At 35.6% G+C, this 11,325-nt stretch overlaps 1 protein-coding gene across 1 annotated transcript; it reads right to left on the reverse strand.

Annotated features, from left to right (window-relative positions):
• Positions 1-970: 970 nt before the first annotated feature.
• Positions 971-10,142, reverse strand: hkdc1 (hexokinase domain containing 1). Its single transcript, XM_051916938.1, has 18 exons — positions 9,923-10,142; positions 8,497-8,659; positions 8,189-8,337; positions 7,746-7,865; positions 7,489-7,584; positions 6,472-6,571; positions 6,116-6,299; positions 5,577-5,732; positions 5,069-5,302; positions 4,650-4,954; positions 4,194-4,342; positions 3,915-4,034; positions 3,661-3,756; positions 3,333-3,432; positions 3,013-3,196; positions 2,003-2,158; positions 1,479-1,712; positions 971-1,392 (listed from the first exon to the last, which is right to left on the reverse strand). The coding sequence occupies exons 1-18, from the start codon at positions 9,983-9,985 to the stop codon at positions 1,242-1,244; spliced, it is 2,760 nt and encodes a 919-aa protein (XP_051772898.1). The 5' UTR covers positions 9,986-10,142; the 3' UTR covers positions 971-1,241.
• Between the last annotated feature and the right edge of the window lie 1,183 nt (positions 10,143-11,325).

Here is an 11,325-nt window from a genome sequence, read left to right on the forward strand (position 1 = left end):
GTGCTAATGTTACCCCACATGGATCTATTAAATCACTTTTTGAAAATCTGTCAAAAAATATATTTTAATCCTACATAGTGATATACTATAAGTTTCCAAAGAAGATAACTAAAAATTAGATATGTAGCATTTTACCACTTTGCTGTTGTCAACATAGATAGAATTTGTTAAAATATCATCTACTTAAAGGGATAGTTCACCCAATAATTTTTTTAATTCTGTCATTTACTCACCCTCATGTTCCAAAACTATATGAATTTATTTCTTTGTGCAACACAAAAGAAGAAATTTTGAAGAGCTACCGTTCAAAAGTTTGGGGTCAGTAGGATTTTGTTTAAAAATGTGTTTGACAAAAATCTTTTTTGATCATTATATTTATTTGATCAAAAATCCAAAACCATAATATTGTGAAATACTACTACAATTTAATGTCAATATATTTTTAAAATTGTGATGGCAAAGCTGTCACAAGATCCTTCAGAAATCATTGCTGATTTGCTGCTCAAGAAACATTTCTTCTTATTATTAATGTTGATAACAGTTGTGCTGCTTAATATTTTTGTGGAACCCATGCTACATTTTCTTTTCAGGATTATTTGATAATTAGAAAGTTCAAAAGAACAGACTTTATTTGAAACAGAAATCTTTTGCAACATCACAAATGTCACTTTTGATCAATTTAATGCATCGTTTCTGAATAAAAGTATTAATTTCTAAAATCTCATTCACAATCTAAAAATAGGTGTTTGGTGTCCAAGCTTCTCAGACAGCATCACAGAGTACTAGAGCAACATACTGTCATGAAATTCCATTGCACACAGCCACCGCCCCCTTTAGTTTGGCCTCTGTGAGTCTTTCACTCTGACTGCCCATGCAAACCGCTCACTGAGTCTGAACAAAAGGACAACAAGAAAAAAGGCCTTCAAAGAGCCAATGTACAGTGAGAGTGAAACGATGCTGAACACAGTGATCATGAAAACAATATTTATTGCACTAATTAATACATTAAAAACAATAATAATAAAAAAGTAATAAATGAACATCTCTGTCAATGTCCCTGAATGCACTTATTTTATATGCAAAAAAAAATAAAAAATAATGCAAATATAATTTTATATGCAAGCTGCAAACAAGTGAAATTTCATGAGAGCCATCATTTGATAAATCTATATAATTACTCATAGAAACCCTGTACTCTTAAAATGCCAAAAGTAGCCCTCAGAGAAACTCAGTCTGAGCGTCTAGCGAGGTTCTTGTTTCTCTCTTTGATGCTGTCGTGCTACAGCTGTGATCAGGGCCGCCCCTTTCCCACTGCCATCCTCTGATAGGATGAAATCCACCTTACAATTGGGAGCGAGCTCTCTGACAGTGTCCTTTAAGATCGTGGAGAAGCTGTCACGAAAAGCAACATGTCAAGTTTAGGATATGAATCCAACACTGATCTAATGTAAGTAAATGTTCTGCTAATCTTTACTTACTGTGGATGTAACTTGTAAAGGGTGCCGTCCACACCCACAGTAATCTCCAAATTCTCTAGTCCACGGTTCTCTCGGATTTTGTCTACAATAGCAGCCATTCCTGCACCACAGAGCTGAGCTGCTCGGCGGGAAACGGCTCCACACACTTCCTTCACAATAATACTGTCATCACATGTGCTGTCCAAGCCTAGACTCTGCAGAATGCACCTCACTTGCAATAGTGCCAAACGGTCACTAAGTAAATGGAAGAAGACAAAGCATGAGTCAAATTAATACATTGTTACGTTTATTCACTAACTTCTAGTTAGAAGTTTTTTTTTTTTCAAATGCCTATTATATTTTTATATATTGTGTATATGTATATACAATATGTATGAATAAGCTCATGAATAAGTTAATATGAGATTATGAATAAGTGCACCTTTAATATGAGATTTTGGTAATGACAGTAGATGCCAAAATATTTGGGAAGCTGAGATCAGTCATCTGATCAATATATTCTATGTCAGAGACAGTTAATGTACCTCTCAATCTGTGAAAGGAACTTGGTCTCAAAGATGCCTTTGGTCTTCAGTCTCTCTGTGATGCGACCACGAAACAGAAGACCGCGTTTTGTGAGATCAATGAGAATCTGCCTTACAATCTCTCCCAAATACATTCCACTGGTCATCTTTTCAAACCTGTAAATGAGAGGATAACACATTAGTTTATATTTGGAAAACGTGACACATTAGAGGGTTAATTCACCCAAAAATGAAAATAATGTCATTTATTACTCACCCTCATGCCGTTCCACACCCGTAAGACCTTCGTTAATCTTCGGAACACAAATTAAGATATTTTGATTAAATCCGATGGCTCAGTGAGGCCTGCATTCAAAGCAATGACATTTCCTCTCTCAAGATCCATTAATGTACTAAAAACATATTTAAATCAGTTCATGTATTTAAATATGTATTTAAATATGATTTAAATATGGTTTTAGTACATTAATGGATCTTGAGAGAGGAAATGTCATTGCTGGCTATGGAGGCCTCACTGAGCCATCGGATTTCAACAAAAATATCTTAATTTGTGTTCCGAAGATGAATGAAGGTCTTACGGGTGTGGAACGACATGAGGGTGAGTAATAAATGACATTATTTTCATTTTTGGGTGAACTAAACCTTTAAGGCATAATATATTTTAAATTCTTCTTCTTCCTCTTCTTCTTCTTCTTCTTCTTCTTATTAATAATATTAATAACAATAATATATATTTTTATAAAAAATATGATTTAAAATAGATAATTAAAATATGTTCACAAAAAATGGAGTAAAATTTATTGCTATTTAAATGCCACTTGTTTTTGCTTTTGGCACTGTTCATTACAACAGGTTGCTAAAACTTCCTCTGCTTTGAGGAAATCTTGATAGTATACTGCCTCCATGTGGACAAATGCAGAAAACCTGCATTGCATTTGTCTTGCACAACTGTTCAGACAACCATCGTAAAATAATATCAGTCTAAATTGTCTAAAAATGGTAATCTTTACCTTTGTTTTCCTGCATTAAGTGAGCCTTCATCCACCTCTCGATCATATCTGGTCCGGATGTCCTCAATATTATCATTTTCTCCAAATCCTCCCCACTCAGTGTTTATACACATCTGCCCTTCATCACCCTCCACAAACTCGATGTTCTTCATCTCCTCCATGTAACACACATTGCTGCCCGTTCCTGTAGAGTTAACAATCATACATGTGTTGACATGTTGCATACTGTAATGCTTCTTTTTTGCGTGTGTTGGTTTATAATCAGCAGTGAGGTTGTCAGTTACCACACAGAAATACCTCGGAAATACATTAATACTTACCAGCAATAAGACCAATCTGACATTTAGGGTCCTCATATGCACACGTCATCATTGTGCCAACTGTGTCATTCACTATAGCAACGATATCAAGGTCAAATTCCTGAAAGAGCAAATTAAATCATAACCACACCAATACAAACATCAGTAGCATAACATACCTGTAAAATAAGATGATTATAAGCTAGAGTATAATAATTTATGAAAAAATATAAGCACTGAAGTCTGAATACTCTTATTATATGACAATGGAACATTAACATTGATGATGGTGCTTCTCTGTGAATGAGTGTCATGTGCAAAAGTGATTTGATGTTTGCTTTCCCCTCACATTTCGTCTTTTGATGGCCTCTCTCAGCATATCCACAACATCATAGCCCTCACAATCTGTCGCTTTGAAGCCTTTCGTCCAGCAGACCAGATCTCCCTAAACAAGTAGATGATACAAATGGCAAGGACGATCAATTGAGAATAGCATTTGTCTATGTGCTTTAACAGTTTGTTTTAAGGTGCTTAGACCTTTTTATGATAATTATATTGACAACTGAAGTGACCTCTGATAACCCAAGAAAAATGTTTTTTTACCTTATCAATACCTGTCTGGCTGCATGGGAAAGAGAAGGTGAAGCCAAGAGGCAAACGAGTGTTCTTCATCCCCATATAGTCCAAGAAATCCGAGATACACTGAACTATGTGGTCAAACAACTGGAGAAAAAAAAAAAAAAACTCAAATTAAATCAGCTTAAAATTATACTGTTATACTGATACATTTCTGGACCCTATATAGTACATTGATGTTAAATATGTGATACTAATCTATTCATTTGCACCAAAATGATTGTTTTTTTGTTCATAGTTTCTCACCTCCTCTCCTGTGCCCTGCATGATCTCCAGTGGGATGGCATAAATCTTGTTGTACATCCGGACTGAATTCCGCATACCAGTACGAATCTTAACCACCAACACACGGAAATTGGTTCCACCAAGATCCAAGGCAAGGTACTTTCCTCTTTCTGTGAAAGTAACAACATTCAGTGGTATAAAAAGTTTCTTAATGAGTCAATTATCATCATGTTCAGACTTAAGATTTATCTTTCCTACTGAATATACAAATAAAATCAAAATAATAAATAAAATATATGGTCTCCAACATTCCGTCAGCTCTACATAGGACAAGCAGTTTGAAGAATGAATGGATGTATAATATAATATAATATCTAACAGTGATAAAAATAACAATAGTGCTAACAATAAATAATAAATTCCCCAAAGATGTATGGTTTACACCATGATTGCTGTAAGTAGGCAGTTTCCCTTTACCTGTCCCATCTGGAGTCCTGTAAACATATGTGGGCAGCATTTTGACTGATGCAGTGGGATGGGAGTCTTTCTTCAAGCCTCGTTCCATCTCCACACGCATCTTCTCCTTCACTTCCTGGAGCTGTGTGGAGTTCAAGGCGAAGGTCGCAAGGGTATCATCAATCTCCTTACGTTGTGAAGCTAACCGCTGAGCCACTGCAGTCACCATGGCGGCACCTTTTGCACTGCCGCTTTCAGACAGCACAAAACGGACATGACAGTCGGGCACCAGATGGCGGACCACCTTGTGAAGCCTCTTGGGGTACCTTTAAAATACAGATACAAGTATTAAATATTGTGCATTGTAAAAATATTTCTTCAATCCAATTTCATACTAAAAACCTCCTTGGGTTTTTACGTGTGAAGGTGAACTGACGTACTGTGGATGTGTTCGGTAGACCGTCCCATCCACTCCTACAGTGGTCCGAAGGGTCTTCAGCTTCTTGTTTTCTCTGATCCTTGTCAAGATGGCAGCCAAAACTGCAGCAACCAGATTAGCTGACCTGAAGGACACAATGGTGCAGACATGCTGGACAGCGATGCAGTCATCTTCACTGGGATTAAGTCCCAGGTCTTCCAGAATCTCCTTTGTGTTCTCCAAACCACCTTTATACCTGGAAACATTCTCAGTTAGAACATGTACATTTAAACCCCATTGAGACTATCATGCACCAGATTATCACAAAACCCCAAAATCCAGATTAAGCCAGCATGGAAATTTATGCTGAATTATGGTAATCTTTTTAGCAGGGAAAATTCCAAATATTCTCAAATAATCACTAAAACATGAAGATTCAGAACTTTTAGAAATTCCTCATAGTTAGAAAAATATATGTCTTCTTTTAACCCATCTAATATCAGTTTATATTCGTGAATATGCAATCTTACTGTTCAATCAAGCAGATATGTTTGGTCTGGAATGTTCCCTTGGTCCTGAGAGCATCACTGACTTGGCCACGAAACAGTAGACCCTTTTTGGCCATCTTCAGCAGGATGAGTCTCACAAGCTCTCCCATGTACATCCCACTCACCATCTTTTCAAAACTGGTTACAAAGATACAGAGTTACAAAGTTAATACATAGACTACAAAACTTGAAAAGAAAATGGTGTTAAGTGCACACATCATTTGGGAATAACCTTTAGTAAGTGTGGAATAAATCAGAGGTGCCCAAACCGAAAGTAAATGTTGCAGTAATACAAATACATTATACTAAAATGTATTTTTTAATAAAATTAGTTTATATTCTCTATAACAAAAATGTTAAAGCACAAATTATAAATGAAGATATGTTTCAATGGCATGTTTCCTATATTTCCCCCCTCCTCTTGTGATATGGCATGATGGGCCAAATCAAACTTTGGCTCACAGGCCCTGATTTGGGAATCCCTGTGTTAAAGCAATCTAATCCCATCAATAAGGACTTACAGCTGTTTTCCTGGATTAATTGAGGCGGCATCAATTTCACGGTCAAAACTTGTGATGAAATCATCAAGCACACCATCATCTCCGAATGCCCCCCATTCAGTATTAATACACATCCTGCCTTCATCTCCTTCCACGAGATCAATGTGTCGCATTTCCTCCATGTAACATGCATTAGTGCCAGTACCTGAGGAAACAGATTGCGGCAATAAATCAAGCCTTCTCACTTTTGCAGGATTCTTATGAGTTTTAGAGGTCTTCTACTTTTTGAAGCAATACATTTTTTTGTGTGTTTATAACTCATTTTAAACCTATTGCGAGAAAATTGTCCAGTCCAAAAGTATCCAGTGAGGTCTTACCTATAATAACCCCCACCTCACAGTTCTGGTCATCATATCCACATGTCATCATGGCCCCCACCGTGTCATTGACCATAGCCAGGACATCCACGTCAAGATCCTTCACACACCCAAAACAGAAAATGTAGTCTGTGGATTCTTAACAGGCAGTCACACTACACTTTTCATTCCATTGACTTCCATTTTTACGCATGTGAATGCGGAAGACAGGAAACGCAAGCTCAAGTGAAGAAGTTTCATACTTCGCTGCTTTCCCAAGTACAAGTTTGGATTCCTACGCAGTTTGGAAAAGTACAGTTACAGAATCCATGTGATGTGTCAGAGGTCAATATATGCAGATTATAAAGTGTTTTAGGTTCTTCTCATCGTGTAAGCATTTATCACTTTGATAAAACCCCAAAAAAAAAAAAAAAAAAGAGAAAATAAAAATATAACAGGTGACTGTACTATATACCAAATATAATGCTGAAGATAATGCTGTTTGAACCATTTATGTTAAATACTGTCTGAAAAATCTACAGAAAGGTTTGGAAAAATTAGTATGGAAGTCTGAAATGAAAAATGTGTAGGAAACCTGTTGGTGAACTCTGAGGTGCGGTCACAATTACCATTGCTTTGCAAATTTTTATGGGCAAAATCACGTTAATAGGAAATCACGTGATCTGGAATTTCATGTCAGGGTGAAAAATTTTCACATGCAGATTTCGCAGTTTCAGACGTTACATGAATTTGCAATGTTGTCAAACGGAAAGCTGCTTGGTTTGGAAGTGACTGTGTAAGCTGTGCTTCATACATTGCTATGCTATTGATAATAGACAATAGAGGCTTTTTTGCTTGTGGAAATTTGCTAATGTGACCGTATCTTTAAGAACTCAATTGCAAGTAGAAGTCATGAACAAGAATCACCAATACCAGCTGACTACTGTGTTATGAATTCTACTTGAAGTAGCACCAGTTGGTTTCTACTTTCTTATTTTGTTCATTGGAAATGATGAGCAAAGAAAATGGTATTCATACCCCAACTTTATGAATGGCTTTCCGTAATGACTGCACCACATTGGTCCCTTGAACACCCCTCACCTTGAAATTCTTTGACCATGAGAGTAAGACACCCTGTGTCAACACAAACAAAATGTGTCAGTGAGATCAGCTGATATGAATGTCTATTCTTCCATTTCACTGGTTTATTGACAAGAACATCCACTCAATTTCTCAATGACTTGAGAACCAATTAAAACTTTATTTTATATAAACATGTCAGAGTTCAGTTGTACCTCATCTATTTTGGATTGCGCACATGGGAAAGAGAAGGTGAAGCCAAGAGGTTTTCTTTTGTGATTAATGTGGCGTTTCTGTAGAAAAGACTTCAAAGATTCTGCCACATGCTCAAAAAGCTGCAAGAAAAGAGAGGCATTCAAAACATTTAATAAAGAGGTTTTAAATATGACAATAGAATAATCTGCCCCTTATTCATGTTATTATCTATGGTGACTTAGATCAAGATTAGCTGACTTCGTATAATGCACATGAACAATGCATGAATAAATACGCACAATATTTGCATTTGTATAAATTCCATAAACAATTACCTAAGCGAACTGACACCAAAGTTAATTCAATATTTTATCATTAACATAATCATAATAGACTGGAAACAGTTTATAATCTGCAATGGATTTCTTATTGTTATAACTCATATTTGTGAAACAATAATCACCTCTGTTCCTCTGCCATTAAGGATCTCTTCAGGGATGGGATAAGTTTCACTTTCCATCTGGACTTTCCTTTTTCCATCTTCTGAAACCTTCACCTGTAATACTTTAAATTTTGAACCTCCCAGATCCAGTGCCAGAAACTCACCCTTCTCTGCAGGAGAACCATATAAAACAGAACAGATGTAAAGCTATCATAAACATTAGCAGATTTTAATTATTTACTATTAGTCACATGCAGTGGTTCTACAACTTTTTCTGGTGTGAAAATGGTTAAAGTACCATGTAGTAACCATGTGTCATGTCAATGTACCTGAGCCATCGGGTGTTGAATAAACGTGTGTTGGGAGCATCTTCACTGCAGCTGCAGCGTTGCTCTCATTTGACAGTCCTTTCTCCATCTCCAGCCGAAACCGAGATGATATGTCCGCCAGCTGATCATCTGACAGGCGCATGGCATACAGATATCGGTCTACCTGTTGAGAAACGCAATTATTTCAAACACTGCAAGCTTTGAGCTCTCTTCTGTTGCCTAGCGTTATGTTTCCTTTACGCTTTGTTATTACATACATTCAATGAAACAAAATACTGGAATACTGGAATAAGTTCTGGGAATAAGTAATGTAGACACACGCATTTTCTGTAAAGCTGCTTTGAAACTATATGTATTGTGAAAAGCGCTATAGAAATAAATGTGAATTGAATTGAATAAGTGACTGAATAAAAGGGTAAACAAAAGATAAATAGACAAAATACTGAGAAATAAAAAATATGTACTTCAACACATTCTGAAGGAATGACAACATAAATTGACCAAGCAATATAAAACTAATACTATCAGTGATAAATGCAATTATATGGCGTAATGAAAGATAATGTAGGCGTGTTTCTGGAGATAAAAATTATACTGCTATAAAATGACACAGTCTCAAGTATTAGTCATTTTGAATATTCAGAAATAACATTTTCATTATTTAATGGGAACGTTAGCAAAATGTTCTTAGAACATGTTTTTGTTAGCTGGAAAGGAACTTCTTTAGTACTGCTTAAAAAGCATCCCAGGACGTACCTTTGCTCCCTATAATTCCCATCCTTCCATTTGTTATTTTATCGCTTTGATGACTTAGTAAAGAGTAATAATAAAGAGCGAGTAGGTGTGGCCAACCCTTAACTGGTAATGTATAATAGATAGTTCATAGTAAACTATTGAAAGAAGGGGGGATTAAATACAAAACAAAATGTTAAAACAAAATATTTGTAAAAATAAATAAATAAATAAATAACAAAAAAGAGGCCAATCATCAATAAGCTACAACAAAATAGTCATTATTTAAATTACGGCACACAACAAGGTGTGAAATTTCATGGAGATGAAAATCAGTTCAATAAATGTAGATGAGGAGGTCAAGGTCCTTTCTCCTCATGCTGTCTGTTATCTGCCCACAAAAGTTATGTGTGAGAGGAGTTAATGATTCCACTGGCCACGGTGAAATCACATTCATCATCAACACCAGGCAACATCTGACAATACACTGACAGAGTTAGACTCTTACTGTCAGTTCAGAAAATCACAAAACAGAACATCACAGACACATTAACAAAGAGAAGTGAATAAAAACAGATACTTTATCAAGACATACAGGGCATTATTTTGTAGAAACTATCATTATAATAATCTTCTGATGGGAAGTTTGTCTAAAGACACATTTTAACAAGTATAGAGGTTTATGAACAATTACCTTCTTGATCTGATCCTCCTGGAGCTTCGAGAAGTAAAAGGACAGCAAATGGACTGCAAACATCTTGACTTCCTGAAGCAGGTGGTGACTTCAGATAAAATGTGATTTACTTAATGAAAAACAAAATTAATGATCAGATTTAAATGTGTACCTAAAATCCCCCTGAATCCTCAGGAGTGACTCTGGTATGACTGAGAGAAACTTTTCTTCTGAGCTTGTATTTCACTAATCCAGAGTTGTGCACTTGCTTTTCCCTCCCCTTTCACGGCTAAATAATTAATGGATAAGCCTCGTCCAGCCCCTCTGCTCTCCAGTCTCTCCTAGCAATGTGTTTGGATTCACTCCAACAGCAGGAGCACCTTAAAACAATCATGAGCGAAACAATAGATCAAAAGAGCCCTTTCTTTTCGGTTCGAGGTTCAGTATGTAAAAATCCTTCATAAGAAAGTTAAAGATACAGTGAGAAAAAAAACATGTTAAATGCCTTATCTGCAGTCACCAGGACAGAGCTGACAAGATCAATGAGAGGGTATTTCTGCCCAGACAATATCAGGCCGTCTGGGTTTGTAACTGTAAGGTATTAAACATAACCTAAATGTGCTGATGTTATAGCAACAAATTCACAAACAATATTACAGGCTCTAAAACCAAAAGGAAAATGTTCAAAGATTAAGATGTTGCTCAGGCATTCAGCTAATGCAGTTACTATAGTAACAGACTGAGATTAACTGGGGCCTTTAGCAAACACTGAGCAGGTTGATCTAGCAAACATTTTTAACACTTCACTTCTTTGCTGAATCATTCATCCCGAAAAAAAAATGACCCAGCATTACCTGAAAAATCATGGTATCAGCTGTTCCATTTTAGTGGATGGTTACAATGGTGTAAAATAATATATCAATTTGTAGACAAAACTGTCCTAATTGCCATAAGGTCATTTTTAAAAATAGGGCACAAACGGTAGTCCCATACTTAATAATAATAATAAATAATAATAATAGTAAAAATAAATAAATAAAATTATATGTTCTTTGGGAAGAGAACAATTAGATATGGTATTGTTCACTATTACATTGCATGAAAGCTAGTTTTAAACAAGCCAAAATTTGGAGGCAAATTAGCTCCTACTGATTTGTTTGGATAAAATCCGCAGACATTACCCATACTGGTGTATTTAAAAAAATTTTTTTACAACCTTTAACCTAGAATTTCATCAATATATTATTATTATTACATTATTATTAGTGAAGTTTAATTTTTATTAAATGTTTATTACTAAAAAAAACAAAACAAAACAAAAAACATGAGTTTTAAACCATATTCAGACAAGTCCCAAAATATGGTAAAGGTGTTGCCAAAAAAAAAAAAAAAAAAATTATAAAAGGTAATAAAAACATGCATGA

This window comes from Ctenopharyngodon idella, chromosome 13 (assembly GCF_019924925.1).
Source record: "Ctenopharyngodon idella isolate HZGC_01 chromosome 13, HZGC01, whole genome shotgun sequence".
Lineage (NCBI taxonomy): Eukaryota > Metazoa > Chordata > Actinopteri > Cypriniformes > Xenocyprididae > Ctenopharyngodon > Ctenopharyngodon idella.

Bases quoted from the DNA above. Each gene is read 5' to 3' on its own strand.
- hkdc1 (XM_051916938.1), bottom strand. From the start codon at position 9,985: ATGTTTGCAGTCCATTTGCTGTCCTTTTACTTCTCGAAGCTCCAGGAG. The intron at 8,660-9,922 runs GTAATTGTTCAT...GTTTCTCAACAG, and splicing joins AGGAGGATCAGATCAAGAAG to GTAGACCGATATCTGTATGC. The intron at 1,393-1,478 runs GTAAGTAAAGAT...TTTTCGTGACAG, and splicing joins CTTTACAAGTTACATCCACA to CTTCTCCACGATCTTAAAGG.